We start from the raw sequence: 22,526 nt of genomic DNA on the forward strand, positions 1-22,526 counted from the left end.
GCTTTGTGTGATGTATTGTTGTCTCTACCTTCTTGACCTTTGTGCTGTTGTCTGGGCCCAATAATGTTTGTACCCTGTTTTGTGCTGCTACCATGTTGCGTTGCTACCATGTTGTTGTTGTGTTATCTTGGGTCTCTCTTTATATAGTGTTGTGTTGTCTCTCTTGTTATGATGTGTGTTTTGTCCTATATTAATATTGTATTTATGTTTTATCCCAGGCCTCCGTCCCCGCAGGAGGCCTTTTTCTTTTGGTAGGCCGTCGTTGTAAATAAGATGTTTTTTTGTTTTTTACTGACTTAAATAAAGGTTAAATAAAAATGAAATACATGGCTGGTTATACGGTAACATGTCCTGGCTGGTTATACGGTAACATGTCCTGGCTGGTTATACGGTAACATGTCCTGGCTGGTTATACAGTAACATGTCCTGGCTGGTTATACGGTAACATGTCCTGGCTGGTTATGAGGTAACATGTCATGGCTGGTTATGCGGTAACATGTCATGGCTGGTTATGCGGTAACATGTCCTGGCTGGTTATGAGGTAACATGTCCTGGCTGGTTATGCGGTAACATGTCCTGGCTGGTTATGAGGTAACATGTCATGGCTGGTTATGCGGTAACATGTCATGGCTGGTTATGCGGTAACATGTCATGGCTGGTTATGCGGTAACATGTCATGGCTGGTTATGCGGTAACATGTCATGGCTGGTTATGCGGTAACATGTCATGGCTGGTTATGCGGTAACATGTCATGGCTGGTTATACGGTAACATGTCATGGCTGGTTATACGGTAACATGTCCTGGCTGGTTATACAGTAACATGTCCTGGCTGGTTATACAGTAACATGTCCTGGCTGGTTATACAGTAACAACATGTCCTGGCTGGTTATACAGTAACATGTCCTGGCTGGTTATACGGTAACATGTCCTGGCTGGTTATACGGTAACATGTCCTGGCTGGTTATACGGTAACATGTCCTGGCTGGTTATAACATGTCCTGGCTGGTTATACGGTAACATGTCCTGGCTGGTTATACGGTAACATGTCCTGGCTGGTTATACGGTAACATGTCCTGGCTGGTTATACGGTAACATGTCCTGGCTGGTTATACGGTAACATGTCCTGGCTGGTTATACGGTAACATGTCCTGGCTGGTTATACGGTAACATGTCCTGGCTGGTTATACGGTAACATGTCCTGGCTGGTTATACGGTAACATGTCCTGGCTGGTTATACGGTAACATGTCCTGGCTGGTTATACGGTAACATGTCCTGGCTGGTTATACGGTAACATGTCCTGGCTGGTTATACGGTAACATGTCCTGGCTGGTTATACGGTAACATGTCCTGGCTGGTTATACGGTAACATGTCCTGGCTGGTTATACGGTAACATGTCCTGGCTGGTTATACAGTAACATGTCCTGGCTGGTTATACAGTAACATGTCCTGGCTGGTTAAAGTTGGGACACCTTCTTCTTTTCACCTTGTTATGTGATTCCTGAATAACTTCCTGGTCTACTGGGGGAAGTTCCACCCACATACGAACAGAAACAGTTACATGCATACATGGACGATAACATAGGCACTATACACACACTTACTCACAGATTTTGTGTTGTAGAGTAGGGGCCTGAGGGCACACACTTAATGTGTGGTGAAATATGTTGTGAATGTATTATACTGTTTTTTTAAATGGTATAACTGCTTTAATTTTGGTGGATCCCAAGAAGAGTAGCTGCTGTCTAAGCAGGAACTAATGGGGATCCATAATAAACCCCAGGAGGAGTTGCTGCTGCCTTGGCAGGAACTAATGGGGATCCATAATAAATACAAATACATACACCAGACACACCCTCTTATATGATCTCTTACTTCTCTATATCACTGATTAACATATTGGATGTATCTTAATAATGTCTCTGGATGCTTTAAAAAATAATGAATAACCAGACCTGGGTTTAAAACCTATTTGAAATCTGTTAAATACTTTGAGTGTTTGGGTTCCATTAAGCCAGGCAACATCAGCACAGCTAAAGTATGTGGGTTTTATTCATTAGGCACAAAACGGAAGAAAGCAAACTGAAACAGGGAGGGACTAACTCTACCTGTCCAATAAGAATAATGTGTTTTCATTTGCTGTTCCTCTGGCGTGCCCTAATGAATACGTGGCACAGGTCTGCTAATAACCAGCAACGTCAGTCAATCAGTCAGTCAGTCAGTGGTATGGCCTAAAATGTGTTGGCACAGCAACACATGCTGAAATCAACTGAAATTACAATACAATAGGTGTTCCAGCAATAACTTCCCTAAACTTACTGTGTCCCAAATAGAACCCTATTTCCTACATGGTGATGGAACCTGGTTAAAGGTAGTGCACTATACAGGGAATATGGTGCCATTTGAGACGTGCCCTTAAAGTAATTATTCACATTCTATTTAGGTCTTATACACTGCATCAGTACTAAAAACACAGGCCACGTTTCATCCATGGATATAAGGTCCCCACAAGTACAACAGGACATATAAAAAGAAAAATGATTCATTTTAAACATCAATAATATCATATTATTTAATCATAAAACATGTATCATCTGTTCAGTATCTGAATATGTTCAAATTAGGTGAAGGTTCGGGTCAAGGTAAGGGTCAGTTTGAGGTTTTGTCTATAATCTGCTTGTCAATGTAATGCCTGTCAGAAAAGTACCTCTTGTTGGGCATAATACCTACTTTTATAAGTGTTTGTCTCCGCCTACTGGCTGTTTTCTACAAGATCAGTTTCTTCCTTCTATTACCGTGACCTTGACCCATAGAGATAGATAGAGGATTAATCTTTATCTGTTCCATTTTAGCTACAATCCATAGAATACCCAACCCAGTTGACAACCTTGACTACTTTGAAATGGTGGAAGGATGGTGAAAACCCAGGTTTTCGTATCAGAGGAGAGGAAGTAGAAACTGCATTCAAAGTATCTCCATCCCTCTTGACAATGCTGCTCTGTTGAAGAGCAAAGGTGAACACATTGAGAAAGTTAGCAAGTGTCATTATACTCTCAAACCCATATATGTACACACTTTTTCATTTGATTTTACTTCTAATTCACCACAGTTTATATCTCACCTATCACAAAAAGCTTTGCCTGAGATCGCCTCTCTCTTTTGTCAGGTTGTTGTAGCTGGCCTCCCTCTTTAGTCAGGTTGTTGTAGCTGGCCTCCCTCTTTAGTCAGGTTGTTGTAGCTGGCCTCTCTCTTTAGTCAGGTTGTTTGTAGCTGGCCTCTCTCTTTAGTCAGGTTGTTTGTAGCTGGCCTCTCTCTTTAGTCAGGTTGTTTGTAGCTGGCCTCTCTCTTTAGTCAGGTTGTTTGTAGCTGGCCTCTCTCTTTAGTCAGGTTGTTTGTAGCTGGCCTCTCTCTTTAGTCAGGTTGTTTGTAGCTGGCCTCTCTCATTAGTCAGGTTGTTTGTAGCTGGCTCTCTCTCTTTAGTCAGGTTGTTTGTAGCTGGCCTCTCTCTCTTTAGTCAGGTTGTTTGTAGCTGGCCTCTCTCTCTTTAGTCAGGTTGTTTGTAGCTGGCCTCTCTCTCTTTAGTCAGGTTGTTTGTAGCTGGCCTCTCTCTCTTTAGTCAGGTTGTTTGTAGCTGGCCTCTCTCTCTTTAGTCAGGTTGTTTGTAGCTGGCCTCTCTCTCTTTAGTCAGGTTGTTTGTAGCTGGCCTCTCTCTCTTTAGTCAGGTTGTTTGTAGCTGGCCTCTCTCTCTTTAGTCAGGTTGTTTGTAGCTGGCCTCTCTCTCTTTAGTCAGGTTGTTTGTAGCTGGCCTCTCTCTCTTTAGTCAGGTTGTTTGTAGCTGGCCTCTCTCTCTTTAGTCAGGTTGTTTGTAGCTGGCCTCTCTCTCTTTAGTCAGGTTGTTTGTAGCTGGCCTCTCTCTTTAGTCAGGTTGTTTGTAGCTGGCCTCTCTCTTTAGTCAGGTTGTTTGTAGCTGGCCTCTCTCTTTAGTCAGGTTGGTTATTTACGAGAAAAATGCTTCTAAAGAGTTTTGATTCATCTGTTATCTGGAAAGGATTGATACATATAGTGGTTAAAAACACAGTTTCTTATTGTTACTGTAAGTGACAGGCCCCAAAAAACAGACGGCCGCACACTCTATGGCCGCACACTTTCTCCAGGACTGATGTGCAGAAGAAACGCCATGAAACAGAGATGGAAGAGATTGAACTTCACTGAGTTAAACCCCATTAGATTGCACTATAAAGATCATTGTTTTTTCAGGAATCGAATCAATATTTTATCAGCCCCTTTTCAATGCAACAAACCAATACAAATATAACTTTGCAAGATTGAGTCTGTGATTTTGTTGTAGGCAGACCCAGAGCACAACGGAGTAAAAATTTAATTTGAAAGGGGTTTGCCCACGAGTGGTCTTTAAATCACCTGCGAGTGAATGGGCATTTCACATCAGTACTGATCAGAGCGCAGAGTCGCTTGTTTGCACATTTCTTGATATTCTTTGCTTGATTAGTTATTAGCCCAGTTATTGTAACATCTGCTTCCAACTCTCACCCTGAAACATGTAGATCACCTGAATGCAGCTCACTCCCCAGATCCCAATCACCTGAATTCTAATCACCTGTTCAATCATCTGTAGGTCATTATCACACATTATTTAGTTCAGTTCTTTGCATCCTGTCACTGTGAGGTATCGTTTGTTTTGTGACACACGTCTTTTGGCATGCTGGTTTTCCCATGATTCCCGTGTATGATAGTTTTTGCCTGACTTACTAACAACACCTTTTCGCTATTCCCTGCATGTACTTTAGCCTACCAGATTCCCTGTTACCTACCTATTGCCTGATCTCCCCGACTACATTACTAGCCTTTTCCCTGCCTGTACTGTTGCCCTTTTGGACCCCCAGTGTATGACCTTCTGCCTGGACCCAGCTACCTGCCTCCTCCTGTGGTCCTTTGCAATAAACACCTGCTGCGCCCTGCACTTGAAACCAGTTCTCTGCCTCGTGTTCATTAGTTATACATTAGTATAGGTCAGTAATGGGGAGTTTCTGTTTCCTACAAGAGCACACAACGTGTAGGCTTCATATCAAACTGTCTTTGAAAAACCAGTCAGGTTAAAAGCTTATGTCTTAATTAAAGGGGGAATGTTGTATTTTGAGACAGGTTTGAATATGCAAATACGCCAATAGGCAGAGAGGAAGCCTACATTGTCTAATTTGCTGTATGGTTATAATAATTCATTTTATTTTGTAGAGTGCTGTCTTGCATAATACAACACAATACAATGCCATTTACAGTCACCTATTTGGCCCATGGTGTTACAGACCCCAAACAATTATTATTAATTCATGTCAAGGCCTTTACAATGTGAAACAGGGAAGAATTTCACTTAATCAGCTAAGGCATGATTGACGGAAAAAGCTTAGACTAGGGTTATTCAAATCCAGTCTCACACAGTAGGGATCTATGGAATGCCGATAAAGGTGTTCCATAGGAATCAGTTCAGTGATTGCCTAAATTCAACACGTCTGTTCTTCCAGGTCGGTTAAATTAAAAACATGCCTGCGGCACTCCAGGACCAGGGTTGCCTACAAGGTGCAGTACTTCCCAATCTTCTCCTCTGGGTTCACCAGACAGGGACACCTGCATCAATTAGTCAAGGAGTTGATGGTTAGTAGACTGAATCAGGTGTGCCAGTTAAGTGCTAAAACTGAAATGTGAAACGTCTGATGGTCCCTGATGAGAGGGTTGGGAAATCCTGGACTGGGGGTCTCAATCTTCACTGTAGTGCTGTTTTCCATTATTCTGGGTGATTGAATGATTAAAGTGGTGTATTGGCTATTAGTATTCTAGACCAGTCCCTGATCAGAGGAGAATGATGATGATGAGGTTTAAGGGTATCTCTGTACTGTTACTATGGGAACCTTTATTTATTATCAGCAGTGGTGTTGGTCATGTTCACACGTAGATCAGTATGGAAGAAGTGTGAACAAACAATTCTCAGAAGCCATGTTGTGTTTCCTGCCTGTGTGCATGCATTAGAATGTGACCTCTATTGATCTGTGCAAACACACATCACTCTGTAAATACAGTGCATTTGGAATGTATTCAGACATGTTCACTTTTTCCACATTTTGTTACATTACAGGCTTATTCTAATGTGGGTTAAATCATTTTCCCCCTCTTCAATCTACACCTAACAACCCATGATAACAAAGCAAAAACATTTTTTTATGACAATTCTTTCTTTTTTAAAAATCAGACCCTTTACTCAGTACTTTGTTGAAGCACGTGACAAATAAACTTTGATTTGATTTGAAGCACCTTTGGCATTGATTACAGCCCTGAGTCTTCTTGGGTCTGATGCTACAAGCTTGGCACACCTGTATTTCTAGGAATTTCTCCCATTCTTCTCTGCAGATCCTCTTAAGCCCTGTCAGGTTGGATGGGGAGTTTCGCAACACAGCTATTTTCAGGTCTCTCCAGAGATGTTGGATCGGGTTCATGTCCGGGCTCTAGCTGGGCCACTCAAAGACATTCATAGACTTGTCCCAAAGCCACTCCTGCGTTGGCTTGGCTGTGTGCTTAAGGTCATTGTCCTGTTAGAAGGTGAACCTTCGACCCAGTCTGAGGTTCTGAGCACACTGGACCAGGTTTTCATCAAAGATCTCACTGTACTTTGCTCCATTCATATTTTCCTTGATCCTGACTCCCAGTCTACCAGTCCCTGCCGCTGAAAAATATCCCCGTAGCTTGATACTGCCCCCACCAAGCTTTACCGTAGGGATGGTGAAAGGTTCCACCCAGACGTGACGCTTGGCGTTCAGGCCAAACAAATAGTTCAAACTTGGTTTCATCAGACCAGAGAATCTTGTTTCTCATGGTCTAATAGTCATTTAGGTGTCTTTTGGCAAACTCCAAGCGGGCTGTCATGTGTCTTTTACTGAGGAGTGTCTTCCGTCTGGCCACTCTACTATAAAGGCCTGATTGGTAGAGTGCTGCAGAGATGGTTGTACTTCTGGAACAGTCTCTCATCGCCACAGAGGAGCTCTGGAGCTCTGCCAGAGTGACCATCGGGTTCTTGGTAACATCCCTGACCAAGGCCCTTCTCCCCCGATTGCTCAGTTTTGCCAGGCGACCAGCGTTAGGAAGAGTCTTGGTAGCAAAGGATCTGAATACTTATGTAAATAAGGTATTTCAGTTAATTTTTTGGGAGAAAAATAATCTAAAACCTGTTTTCACTTAGTCATTATGAGGTATTGAGTGTAGATAGATGATCTTTTTTTATTTAATACATTTTAGAATATGGCTGTAATGTCACAAAATGTGAAAAAGTCAAGGGGTCTGAAAGCACCTAATCCAGCAGACATAGTGTTATCTATACAGTTGCTGTACTTCACACATTAAAATTATGTTTAATATTCATATTGTTTAATAAAAATATTGTTTAATATTCACCATTCTATTACTGATTAGCACAGCGGTCTAAGTCATCACAGTGCTGAGGCGTCACTACAGCCTGGGGTTCGACAATGTTACGACGGGTGGGAGGAGAGAGGGGCCAGGGCTCAGTTATAAGTTGTCCATTCATTTATGTTTGTATTTTTTGCTGATACAAGATTGTCTTATGTGACTTAGTCATAAGTGTGGGCGTACAGATAAGAGCCGTTTGGGTACGACCTGAGTGTGTGACATCCTGTTCTCATAGATCTACAGGAACTTAGATGGGTGGAAACATAAAGGAAGGAACAAACAATGGTGGCAACGTTAGCTATCTTAATCTGAACAGACAAGCTAAATCAGCTTTTACACACCATGTTCCATCTCCACCCATCTAAGTTCCACCCATCTGCTAAACTGCCACAATGACAAAAAATGCTTTGTAATTTTCCTATAAGAGGAGAGAGAACTCTGTTGGGCTTTCCTAACGATGCACTGTTGAGTGGTTGTTAATGATTGCTTCATTTTTGCTGATCTTATAACAAAGTTGTTGTTAAAGGAATCTACAGTCTCTCTTCCTGTAGAATTGCTATCATAAATAAATTACATGTAAGGTTGTAGTTTACACCAAACTCACCCTGATGACTCTCTCGCTCTCACACCTTCAAGAGGGCTTCAAACTTGTTAGCAGGGGGTTTCTGATGAACTTGGGTGGGGGGGGGTCTACCAGTCAACTGTCTATCCTGCCCTCTATCCACCATTCATAGTGACAATAGTGGTAGATGGATTGTTTGTCCAGATCTGCAATAGGCTAACTAGCAATCATACCATACATAAAAGCATTCAAAGCTGCATCAATAGGAATTGCTGATAGGCAGCAGACAGGCCAGTTGCATCATTGTGCATAAAATAACAGTATAGACATGAGACACAGCTCAAAAAGATCCCCTATTGATCTTGCTTAGGGACAATACAGTTATCCTGCCAAGACTAGCCTACAAAACCAAAATCCAATGAATAATTGCATTATTGTTCTACTCTAGGCTGTAGACTGCAGAAAAAATGTAATAATAAGCCCTGTTATTTGATTGTTTCATTCCATTTGGATCAGTTGTGGGTCTACTCTGACCGATTCTAGAAAGGCACAGCAGCAGGCCAGTCTGGCTGTATTTTTACTGCTGATACTGATGCTCGGTTTCTGGCCGATCATCATTCTGTCAAGTCGTTCTATATAGTGTGGCCACATAGGCCTATGATACCAGCAGGCCCAGTTATTCAGAAAAGCTCAACACATCTTCTGCCTGCTTTCTGATCCGAGCGGGCTATCCCTCAACCTAGAACCTAAAGCTTAAATATAGCCTAAATTCTTGGCTTTTAAAATGTATAACCTTTTAAGTGTGCATTTAACATAACAGATCACAATGTTTTAATCTGATTAGGCTACTTTAAAAGTCTCCTGCAAATGTTCATCCACTCCCCTCTAATGTAATTCAAGCATGTAATTCAAGCATCCAAACTGCACACCGGCCATTCCATTCCACCAAAAAATGTAAAGATATTTGGAGATTGTCAAGCCAAGACTTTAATCCTGAGTAGGGAGGGTTATATTTTCTGTTTGTCAAGATTGACATACTCTATTTGATTGTGGTGTTGAAAACGCAAACCATGATGATAAGCACTCAGTCACTAATCGGTATGCAGTCATGTGTTGCTTATTGGTTGGTGGAAAATGTGTTGCATATATGTTATATAATTAAGCAATAAGGCCTGAGTCGGTGTGGCATTGCGTCGTGCCTAAGTACATCCCTTAGCCGTGGTATATTGGCCATAAATCACAAACCCTTGAGGTGCCTTATTGCTCTTATAAACTGCTTACCAACTTAATTAGAGCAGGAAAACAAAATGTATCCTGTATCACAGGAGGTTGGTGGCACCTTATTTGGGGAGAACGGGCTTGTAGTAATGACTGGAGCGGAATCAGGGGAAAGGATTCAAATACATCAAACACATGGTTTCCAGGTGTATGATGTCATTCCATCCTCCGTTCCGGACATTATTATGAGCCGTTCTCCCTTCATTTACCAAATGTGATATTTTATATAAATATTTAAATTCACAATTAAGATTTTATATTTTATTCTATTGACATTATGATACTTGGTTCTGCCACAAAATGTTTAAATAAAACCTGTTGCTGAGAAATAGGTAGAAATCATCCGGTGATGTCATTACCAGTCACACAACCTCAGAGACGGTGACCATGACGGTGACCAACTGACCACACATTGCAGTGTTCGACTTGGGGTTGAGAAGAGTGTGAGAAAGACAAAGGGGGAAACTTAACTCTTTCTCAGCAGCATCACTTTTAGTTTCAAATGGCCCTGTGGTGAACCAAAGCTGTGTACAGCTGTAGAGCTGTGTACATCCTCATGCATGTGTACGTTTGCAGACATGAAGATCTGCATGACTTTGTGCAGATATTATATTGGTGTTTCAGTGTGGGAACAGGATTTGTAGTTATGTCTGCTTGTAAAGTCAGAAATCTGACCAGCAGAAATGTTCAGTCTGCAATACACAAGTTCTAAAGCTGAACAATAGAGGAATCTGCATACAGTCTATCCTCACTTGTCATATCCTTTCTGCCTCTGTCTGAATTTTGCTGCTCCCCAGCTTCCTGTGATAAAGGCTTCTTCTTCCTCTTCTTCATCTTCCTTGTCTCAGTGTTACCATAGCTCTGACTGGAGTCTGGAGGAGTCAACAGGTCATACTGACTAGGCTCATAACATCTTAAGATATGGGGAAAGTAATTAATATTTTTTCGGTGGTGGTAGTAATGGCGTTGATCCTGGGTCTTTTCTTTGGACAGGTGAGATCATTTTATTTGATTCATATGCTACTGTTATTGTTGTCTTCCCCTAAAGAATAGGGGTTCCAGAATAGTCAACACAATCTATAGTGGAACATTGTTTACTGCATCATACAGTTCTCATTCTGAATTAATTATTTGAAATGTTAAGCTTCATAGTTTGATCATCTATATTGACATCAGACATGGGTTTAAACACTTGAATAATTATTTCAAATACTTTGAGTATTTTCTGGAGTCTGCCTGAAGTACCAGATGGGACATTTCTATTGGTCTATTGAGCCAGGCAAGATCAAAATGGCACTTCTTTAGTTGTACGATATTTGAAAACCAGGTCTGATTGACTTTATCATCAAAAGCTCAAGTTCCTCTACTATCTGTTGACTTTATCTGATATGAGAGAATATACACTGCTGTTCAAAAGTTTGAGGTCATTTAGAAATGTTGTTTTTGAAAGAAAAGCACTTTTTTTGTCCATTAAAATAACATCAAATTGATCAGAAATACGTTGTAGACATTGTTAATTTTGTAAAGGAGTATTGTAGCTGGAAATGGCTGATTTTTCATGGAATATCTACATAGGCGTACAGAGGCCCATGCTGATTGATCATTAGAAACCCTTTTGCAATTATGTTAGCATAGATGAAAACTGTTGTTCTGATTAAAGAAGCAATAAAACTGGCCTTTAGTTATGTATCTGGAGCATCAGCATTTGTGGGTTTGATTACAGGCTCGAAATGGCCAGAAACAAAGACCTTTCTTCTGAAACTCGTCAGTCTATTCTTGTTCTGAGAAATTAAGGCTATTCCATGTGAGAAATTGCCAAGAAACTGAAGATCTCATACAACGCTGTGTACAGAACAGCGCAAACTGTCTCTAACCAGAATAGAAAGAGGTGCACAACTGAGCAAGAAGACAATTACATTAGAGCATCTATTTTGAGAAACAGACACCTCATAAGTCCTAAACTGGCAGCTTCATTAAATAGTACCCAGGCAGATTGGTCAGGCGGGCGGCTCAGGGTCAGGACAGGCAAGGGTAAAAACCAGGAGGGCGAGAAAAGAAAGACTGGGGAAAAGCAGGAGCTGATACAAAAACCGCTGGTTGACTTGACAAACAAGGTGAACTGGCAACAGACAGAGAACACAGGTGTAAATACACAGGGGATAATGGGGAAGATGGGCGACAATGGAGGGGGGTGGTGACAATCGCAAAGGCAGGTGAAACAGATCAGAGTGTGACCCCTAAAAGTGTTGGGCCATCAATAAAGGGCCTTTTGAGTAATTCAGTGAAACGTAACTATTTATTTCACCTAATTTTAACATTCTGTCATAAAGAACACAATCATTTTAATTTAAAAAAACAAATGTTTTATCATCTCCAGAGTATTAAGCATGAAAAGCAACTTTAAAAGGTGACAATTAAAGTAACAGGGTTAACCGTGACAGGGTGGACTATTTCATCTTAAATCAGCCATAACTCCACTTGTGACATGGGGAAAGGAAGCTGGTTGTGTGCGATAGAGAATGTGAACTTTACAAAATGTGAATTTAACATAGAAATGTTTTATCTATCTATAGGTAACAGGGTTGACGTGCCATGCTCTAAGCACTTTCCCCACAAAACACCAGATAATGGCCAAAAAAAGTCAACGCAGCTCACTTGTTTTTACACTTTTGAAAAAGTAATTAAAAAAAATAAAAATGTAACAGTATTAAAGAGAGCTCAGATTAACAGACTTAACTGTAAACCGGAGGGACAAATGTAAATTCATCACCATAAAATAAAATGAATAATTTCAGAATTTTCAAAGCAACAAAATAACCACGGTTTACAATGATGGTGATAACTTGGAGAAATGTGGGTTGAAGAGTGTATTTAAATCTTCGTAGAAGTCAGACAAACATGATAAGGGACAACTCATTTATTTGATTGAAAACACACTATTATTATTATTATTATCACTCCATATTGTTCCTCCCAAACCAATCTAATTCTTTCTACACATTTCCATTACACAAATTTAATTCCATTCAATTGTTTTATTATTATTTGTTATTTCACCTTTATTTAATCAGGTAGGCCAGTTGAGAACAAGTTCTCAATTAAAACTGCGACGTGGCCAAGATAAATCAAAGCAGTGCGAAACAAACAGCACAGAGGGATAAACAAACGTACAGTCAATAACACAATAGAAAAATATATATATATATATATATATATATATATATATATACACACAGTGTGTGCAAATGAAGTAAGATTAGAGAGGTAAGGCAATAAAAAGGCCACAGAGGCATATTAATACAAATGTAACTATTAAATACTGGATTGATAGATCCATGCAGAAGATGAATGTGCAGAAGATAAATGTGCAAGTAGAACTATTGGGGTGCAAAGGAGCAAAAAAATAAACAACAATATGGGTATGAGTTGGTTGGGTGGGCTATGTACGGGTGGGCTATGTACAGATGGGCTGTGTACAGGTGCAATAATCTGTGAGCTGCTCTGACAGCTGATGTGGAACTCTATGTCTGTACAACAGAGGATTCTCTACATGAATGGCTGGGTGTTTAAATCCCATTTTTTTCCTAATTTACCAATTAAAATGATTAAGCCATGCAAACAACTATTATTGAGGAAAAGTCCATCCACATAATTATCCCACTTCCATAACTTCTACAATACACCTGCCCAGATACTATTCTAACCCATTTCTTATCTTTCAATTGCTCCCATCGAATCTCTGCTGGAATCCTTTTCTTAATGGGCTTATTTCTTACATCTCTTAGCCCAAACGGTCCAGGCTCTCTCTTGCTGTTCTATAATCACCTCTTTCCTTCCTTAGATATTTACCAAGAACCCGGACCCACAGATGGTGAGTGTGGAATTTTAGTTAGTGTGTGAATCAACTGTTAAATTGAGTGTTTATTCAAAATGCCCACACATAATGTCACAAGGACATGAATGTCACTATATGTATGAAAACGACCGAAATCTGTCGCACAAAAGAGTTAGCCGCCTTTAAAAAAATATATATCTTTTTTTTAATTCATGGGGAGAAACAGATACCTAGTAAGTCTTAAGTAATGTATTGAAACTAAATGTTATTTTTACAGAATCCTTTCCCACTGGACATGGCCCCTACATCTATTGATGATCAATACGTTGGCTGCAGAGCGAACATCAGCATTCAGGTGAACACGGACTACCTCCCACGTGAGAAGAAAACCAGTACAAACTTCAATAATGCCTGGAACAAAGCAGAAGCAGAAGCCAAACCGTCTCTCCATGGTCTGCAAAAGGAACACTCCAAAGCTATATATGTGTACACAGATGAAGATTGTGAGATCTACCCGGACTTCAACAGAGAAGTTAGAGATGGTAGATCTAATTATGGGACAACATTCCAGTACCATTCCCTGCACTTCTATCTAACTGAAGCCATTCAGATTCTCAAACAAAGTCAAACAACATGCATGACCACCTACCGTAGAACCAATGTGTATTTTGATCAGGATGTTGTCAACAAAGATATCCGTTTCGGCACCTTCACCTCGAGCACTTTAAACAAGAAAATAGGCAGAGATTCATTTGGAGAGACGTCCTGCTTTGAGATCACCACATGTTTTGGAGCTGACATATCCCATTACTCTGTATTTACAGGAGAGAGAGAAGTCTTAATTCCTCCCTATGAGGTATTCACAGTGAGCAACATCCAGAAGAAGTCACCAGAGAATAACCTGTGGTGTAAATTTGTCTACACATTAGTGAGCACTGGAAATCAGAGTGACTTGAATTGCAAGTTGCAAAATGGAGTAAACGCTCTATAATATTTTGATAATTACTGTATATCACTGATCATTCCCATACCAATGTACGATTAAGTCATCTGTAAAAAAATATATTTTTTACATTCCTTCTTTCAGTTGTAATGATCCTGTTAAAGACTGTTTAACCCTTATTGCTGCCTCAGATTAAGAACAAGTTATAAAAAAGTATAATTTGCCGATATTGAATCAAATTGTAATTTGTGATTTGTTGACATTTGTTAGCATGTGCACTGTGTTTGTTTATATTCACCATTATGCTACTGATTCCCCCTCCATCAATATCGTGTTTATATTCACCATTATGTTACTGATTCCCCCTCCATCAATATAGTGTTTATATTGACCATTGTGTTACTGATTCCCCCTCCATCAATATCGTGTTTATATTCACCATTATGTTACTGATTCCCCCTCCATCAATATCGTGTTTATATTCACCATTATGTTACTGATTCCCCTCCATCAATATCGTGTTTATATTCACCATTATGTTACTGATTCCCCCTCCATCAATATCGTGTTTATATTCACCATTATGTTACTGATTCCCCCTCCATCAATATCGTGTTTATATTCACCATTATGTTACTGATTCCCCCTCCATCAATATTGTGTTTATATTCACCATTATGTTACTGATTCCCCCTCCATCAATATTGTGTTTATATTCACCATTGTTACTGATTCCCTCCATCAATATTGTGTTTATATTCACCATTATGTTGCTGATTCCCTCCGTCAATATTGTGTTTATATTCACCATTATGTTGCTGATTCCCTCCATCAATATTGTGCTTATATTCACCATTATGTTACTGATTCCCTCCATCAATATTGTGCTTATATTCACCATTATGTTACTGATTCCCTCCATCAATATTGTGTTTATATTCACCATTATGTTGCTGATTCCCTCCATCAATATTGTGTTTTCACCATTACTGTATCTTACTGATTCCCTCCACCCCATCAATGAACAAATGCTAGATTTCTCTTATTTGTTGACATTTCATCTAATGGTATTTTGTTATTAGTTGACATTGAATCTAATGGTATTTTGTATAGTTTTTTTTACATCTAATCAAATGGTATTTTTTGTTTGTTTACATTTAATCATATTTTGTTGACATCCTCCTTTCTATTGTAAAGATCCTGTATATTAAAAAAAAAACAGTTTAATCTGTAATGATTACTGTTCTTCCTTGTCTCATAGCGCTCTAGGAACTTCTGGTGACTGGTCGGACACCTGCAACCTGACTTTGGATGTCCGTCAAATGTTATTTCCTCTGACACATTGGTGAGGTTGACTTCCGGGTTAACTTCCCCATTTAACCCACCCCCTCTGAATCCGAGAGCAAGCAGTGTGTTAAGAAATGGGAGGCTAGGCGGGTCATGACCCTCTCACAAGCCCATTGAGGAGTTGCAGCGCTGAGACAAGGTTGTAACTAGCAACTGGGGAGAAAATGGAGTAAAAACTATAGTTTTACTTAGTCATGTAATACTTAGTCATGGCTTTGAAATTAACTTGAAGCAAAAATAGTAACAAGTCGGCTCGCTAACCAGAGAAAGAAGAGCAAACTGTGTCTGTCAGAGTGAGATGGGACGGAGAGCAGTAGCAGGGTTAGAAGTTGTCACGTCCATCGTACGAAGGAGACCAAGGCGCAGCGTGGTATGCTTACATTCTTATTTTATTAAAGATTGAACACTGAAAAAAATAACAAAACAACACGTGACACTATACAAATGAGTTCTGACAGGCAACTACCCATAGACAAGAACCCACAAATAGACTGTATTAGAACACACAACTAAACCCATCTACCTTGACTGTATTTGAACACCAATAACTAACCCAAACCCATCTACCTTTACTATATTTTAACACAGATAACTAACCCAAACCCATCTACCTAGACTGTAGTAGAACACATAACTAAACCCATCTATCTAGACTGTATTAGAACACATAACTAAACCCATCTACCTAGACTGTATTAGAACACATAACTAAACCCATCTACCTTTACTGTATTTGAACACAAATAACTAACCCAAACCCATCTACCTTTACTATATTTTAACACAGATAACTAACCCAAACCCATCTACCTAGACTGTATTAGAACACATAACTAAACCCATCTATCTAGACTGTATTAGAACACATAACTAAACCCATCTATCTAGACTGTATTAGAACACATAACTAAACCCATCTATCTAGACTGTATTAGAACACATAACTAAACCCATCTATCTAGACTGTATTAGAACACATAACTAAACCCATCTATCTAGACTGTATTAGAACACATAACTAAACCCATCTACCTAGACTGTATTGGAATAAAGATAACTAAACCCATCTATCCAGACTGTATTAGAACACATAACTAAACCCATCTATCTAGACTGTATTAGAACACATAACTAAACCCATCTATCCAGACTGTATTAGAACACATAACTAAACCCATCTATCTAGACTGTATTAGAACACATCACTAAACCCATCTATCTAGACTGTATTAGAACACATAACTAAACCCATCTACCTAGACTGTATTAGAACACATAACTAAACCCATCTATCTAGACTGTATTAGAACACATAACTAAACCCATCTATCTAGACTGTATTAGAACACATAACTAAACCCATCTACCTAGACTGTATTGGAATAAAGATAACTAAACCCATCTATCCAGACTGTATTAGAACACATAACTAAACCCATCTATCTAGACTGTATTAGAACACATAACTAAACCCATCTATCTAGACTGTATTAGAACACATAACTAAACCCATCTACCTAGACTGTATTAGAACACATAACTAAACCCATAACTGTATTAAACCCATAAACCCATCTAGACTGTATTAGAACACATAACTAAAACCCATCTATCTAGACTGTATTAGAACACATAACTAAACCCATCTACCTAGACTGTATTAGAACACATAACTAAACCCATCTACCTAGACTGTATTAGAACACATAACTAAACCCATCTATCTAGACTGTATTAGAACACATAACTAAACCCATCTATCTAGACTGTATTAGAACACATAACTAAACCCATCTACCTAGACTGTATTAGAACACATAACTAAACCCATCTACCTAGACTGTATTAGAACACATAACTAAACCCATCTACCTAGACTGTATTAGAACACATAACTAAACCCATCTACCTAGACTGTATTAGAACACATAACTAAACCCATCTACCTAGACTAGACTGTACTTAGAACACCCATAACTAAACCCATCTACCTAGACTGTATTAGAACACATAACTAAACCCATCTACCTAGACTGTATTAGAACACATAACTAAACCCATCTATCTAGACTGTATTAGAACAATAACTAAACCCATCTACCTAGACTGTCTTAGAACACATAACTAAACCCATCTATCTAGACTGTATTAGAACACATAACTAAACCCATCTATCTAGACTGTATTAGAACACATAACTAAAATCTATCTAGATAACTAAACCCATCTATCTAGACTGTATTAGAACACATAACTAAACCCATCTATCTAGACTGTATTAGAACACATAACTAAACCCATCTATCTAGACTGTATTAGAACACATAACTAAACCCATCTATCTAGACTGTATTAGAACACATAACTAAACCCATCTACCTAGACTGTATTAGAACACATAACTAAACCCATCTACCTAGACTGTATTAGAACACATAACTAAACCCATCTATCTAGACTGTATTAGAACACATAACTAAACCCATCTATCTAGACTGTATTAGAACACATAACTAAACCCATCTCTAGACTGTATTAGACTGTATTAGACTGTATTAAAGATAACTAAACCCATCTAAGACTGTATTAGAACACATAACTAAACCCATCTATCCAGACTGTATTAGAACACATAACTAAACCCATCTATCTAGACTGTATTAGAACACATAACTAAACCCATCTACCTAGACTGTATTAGAACACATAACTAAACCCATCTATCTAGACTGTATTAGAACACATAACTAAACCCATCTATCTAGACTGTATTAGAACACATAACTAAACCCATCTATCTAGACTGTATTAGAACACATAACTAAACCCATCTATCTAGACTGTATTAGAACACATAACTAAACCCATCTATCTAGACTGTATTGGAATAAAGATAACTAAACCCATCTACCTAGACTGTATTGGAATAAAGATAACTAAACCCATCTATCCAGACTGTATTAGAACACATAACTAAACCCATCTACCTAGACTGTATTGGAATAAAGATAACTAAACCCATCTATCTAGACTGTATTAGAACACATAACTAAACCCATCTATCTAGACTGTATTAGAACACATAACTAAACCCATCTACCTAGACTGTATTAGAACACAAATAAACCCATCTATCTAGACTGTATTAGAACACATAACTAAACCCATCTATCTAGACTGTATTAGAACACATAAACAGATAACTAAACCCATCTACCTCTAGACTGTATTAGAACACATAACTAAACCCATCTATCTAGACTGTATTAGAACACATAACTAAACCCATCTATCTAGACTGTATTAGAACACATAACTAAACCCATCTATCTAGACTGTATTAGAACACATAACTAAACCCATCTATCTAGACTGTATTAGAACACATAACTAAACCCATCTATCTAGACTGTATTAGAACACATAACTAAACCCATCTATCCAGACTGTATTAGAACACATAACTAAACCTATCTACTAGACTGTATTAGACTGTATTAAACATAACTAAACCCATCTACCTAGACTGTATTAGAACACATAACTAAACCCATCTATCTAGACTGTATTAGAACACATAACTAAACCCATCTACCTAGACTGTATTAGAATACACATAACTAAACCCATCTATCCAGACTGTATTAGAACACATAACTAAACCCATCTACCTAGACTGTATTGGAACACATAACTAAAATCTAAAGATAGAAACTAAACCCATCTATCTAGACTGTATTAGAACACATAACTAAACCCATCTATCTAGACTGTATTAGAACACATAACTAAACCCATCTACCTAGACTGTATTAGAACACATAACTAAACCCATCTACCTAGACTGTATTAGAACACATAACTAAACCCATCTATCTAGACTGTATTAGAACACATAACTAAACCCATCTATCTAGACTGTATTGGAATAAAGATAACTAAACCCATCTATCCAGACTGTATTAGAACACATAACTAAACCCATCTACCTAGACTGTATTGGAATAAAGATAACTAAACCCATCTATCCAGACTGTATTAGAACACATAACTAAACCCATCTATCTAGACTGTATTGGAATAAAGATAACTAAACCCATCTACCTAGACTGTATTGGAATAAAGATAACTAAACCCATCTATCCAGACTGTATTAGAACACATAACTAAACCCATCTACCTAGACTGTATTGGAATAAAGATAACTAAACCCATCTATCTAGACTGTATTAGAACACATAACTAAACCCATCTATCTAGACTGTATTAGTACACATAACTAAACCCATCTACCTAGACTGTATTAGAACACATAACTAAACCCATCTATCCAGACTGTATTAGAACACATAACTAAACCCATCTACCTAGACTGTATTAGAACACATAACTAAACCCATCTACCTAGACTGTATTAGAACACATAACTAAACCCATCTACCTAGACTGTATTAGAACACATAACTAAACCCATCTACCTAGACTGTATTAGAACACATAACTAAACCCATCTACCTAGACTGTATTAGAACACATAACTAAACCCATCTACCTAGACTGTATTAGAACACATAACTAAACCCATCTATCTAGACTGTATTAGAACATAACTAAAACTAAACTGTATTGGAACAAAGATAACTAAACCCATCTACCTAGACTGTATTGGAATAAAGATAACTAAACCCATCTATCCAGACTGTATTAGAACACATAACTAAACCCATCTACCTAGACTGTATTGGAATAAAGATAACTAAACCCATCTATCCAGACTGTATTAGAACACATAACTAAACCCATCTATCTAGACTGTATTGGAATAAAGATAACTAAACCCATCTACCTAGACTGTATTGGAATAAAGATAACTAAACCCATCTATCCAGACTGTATTAAACCCTAAACCCATCTACCTAGACTGTATTAGAACACATAACTAAACCCATCTACCTAGACTGTATTGGAAGAACACATAACTAAACCCATCTACCTAGACTGTATTAGAACACATAACTAAACCCATCTACCTAGACTGTATTAGAACACATAACTAAACCCATCTACCTAGACTGTATTAGAACACATAACTAAACCCATCTACCTAGACTGTATTAGAACACATAACTAAACCCATCTACCTAGACTGTATTAGAAAAAGATAACTAAACCCATCTACCTAGACTGTATTAGAACACATAACTAAACCCATCTATCTAGACTGTATTAGAACACATAACTAAACCCATCTACCTAGACTGTATTATTAGAACACATAACTAAACCCATCTACCTAGACTGTATTAGAACACATAACTAAACCCATCTATCTAGACTGTATTAGAACACATAACTAAACCCATCTACCTAGACTGTATTAGAAACACATAACTAAACCCCTATCTAGACTGTATTAGAACACATAACTAAACCCATCTACCTAGACTGTATTGGAAAAAGATAACTAAACCCATCTACCTAGACTGTATTAGAACACATAACTAAACCCATCTACCTAGACTGTATTAGAAACATAACTAAACCCATCTACCTAGACTGTATTGGAACACATAACTAAACCCATCTACCTAGACTGTATTAGAACACATAACTAAACCCATCTACCTAGACTGTATTAGAACTAAACCCATCTATAGACTGTATTAAACCATAACTAAACCCATCTACCTAGACTGTATTAGAACACATAACTAAACCCATCTATCTAGACTGTATTAGAACACATAACTAAACCCATCTACCTAGACTGTATTGGAATAAGATAACTAAACCCCATCTACCTAGACTGTATTAGAACACATAACTAAACCCATCTACCTAGACTGTATTGGAATAAAGATAACTAAACCCATCTACCTAGACTGTATTAGAACACATAACTAAACCCATCTACCTAGACTGTATTGGAATAAAGATAACTAAACCCATCTACCTAGACTGTATTGGAATAAAGATAACTAAACCCATCTACCTAGACTGTATTAGAACACATAACTAAACCCATCTACCTAGACTGTATTGGAATAAAGATAACTAACCCCATCTACCTAGACTGTATTAGAACACATAACTAAACCCATCTACCTAGACTGTATTAGAACACATAACTAAACCCATCTACCTAGACTGTATTAGAACACATAACTAAACCCATCTACCTAGACTGTATTAGAACACATAACTAAACCCATCTACCTAGACTGTATTAGAACACATAACTAAACCCATCTACCTAGACTGTATTGGAATAAAGATAACTAAACCCATCTACCTAGACTGTATTGGAATAAAGATAACTAAACCCATCTACCTAGACTGTATTGGAATAAAGATAACTAAACCCATCTACCTAGACTGTATTGGAATAAAGATAACTAAACCCATCTACCTAGACTGTATTGGAATAAAGATAACTAAACCCATCTACCTAGACTGTATTAGAACACATAACTAAACCCATCTACCTAGACTGTATTGGAATAAAGATAACTAAACCCATCTACCTAGACTGTATTAGAACACATAACTAAACCCATCTACCTAGACTGTATTGGAACACACAACTAAACCCATCTACCTAGACTGTATTTGAAGGCAGACAACTAACCAAAACCCATCTATCTGGACTGTATTAGAACACATAACTAAACCCATCTATCTAGCCTGTATAGGAATAAAGATAACTAACCCAAACCCGTCTACCTAGACTGTATTGGAATAAAGATAACTAAACCCATCTACCTAGACTGTATTGGAATAAAGATAACTAAACCCATCTACCTAGACTGTATTGGAATAAAGATAACTAAACCCATCTACCTAGACTGTATTGGAATAAAGATAACTAAACCCATCTACCTAGACTGTATTAGAACACATAACTAAACCCATCTACCTAGACTGTATTGGAATAAAGATAACTAAACCCATCTACCTAGACTGTATTAGAACACATAACTAAACCCATCTACCTAGACTGTATTGGAACACACAACTAAACCCATCTACCTAGACTGTATTTGAAGGCAGACAACTAACCAAACCCATCTATCTAGACTGTATTAGAACAC

General features: G+C 38.2%; 1 protein-coding gene across 1 annotated transcript; it reads left to right on the plus strand.

Annotated features, from left to right (window-relative positions):
• Window positions 1-10,165: 10,165 nt before the first annotated feature.
• Window positions 10,166-15,313, plus strand: LOC112242001 (GPI-linked NAD(P)(+)--arginine ADP-ribosyltransferase 1-like). Its single transcript, XM_024410000.2, has 3 exons — window positions 10,166-10,303; window positions 13,152-13,181; window positions 13,423-15,313. Exons 1-3 carry the CDS (start codon window positions 10,232-10,234, stop codon window positions 14,134-14,136), a joined length of 816 nt encoding a protein of 271 aa, XP_024265768.2. The 5' UTR covers window positions 10,166-10,231; the 3' UTR covers window positions 14,137-15,313.
• Window positions 15,314-22,526: the final 7,213 nt, after the last annotated feature.

The sequence above is a fragment of the Oncorhynchus tshawytscha genome, unplaced genomic scaffold (genome assembly GCF_018296145.1).
Source record: "Oncorhynchus tshawytscha isolate Ot180627B unplaced genomic scaffold, Otsh_v2.0 Un_contig_9602_pilon_pilon, whole genome shotgun sequence".
Lineage (NCBI taxonomy): Eukaryota > Metazoa > Chordata > Actinopteri > Salmoniformes > Salmonidae > Oncorhynchus > Oncorhynchus tshawytscha.

Excerpts from the sequence above, each read along its gene's own strand:
- LOC112242001 (XM_024410000.2), top strand. The coding sequence starts at position 10,232 with ATGGGGAAAGTAATTAATATTTTTTCGGTGGTGGTAGTAATGGCGTTG. Across the intron at positions 10,304-13,151 it reads TGGGTCTTTTCTTTGGACAG|ATATTTACCAAGAACCCGGA; the intron begins GTGAGATCATTT and ends TTCCTTCCTTAG. Across the intron at positions 13,182-13,422 it reads AGAACCCGGACCCACAGATG|AATCCTTTCCCACTGGACAT; the intron begins GTGAGTGTGGAA and ends TTATTTTTACAG.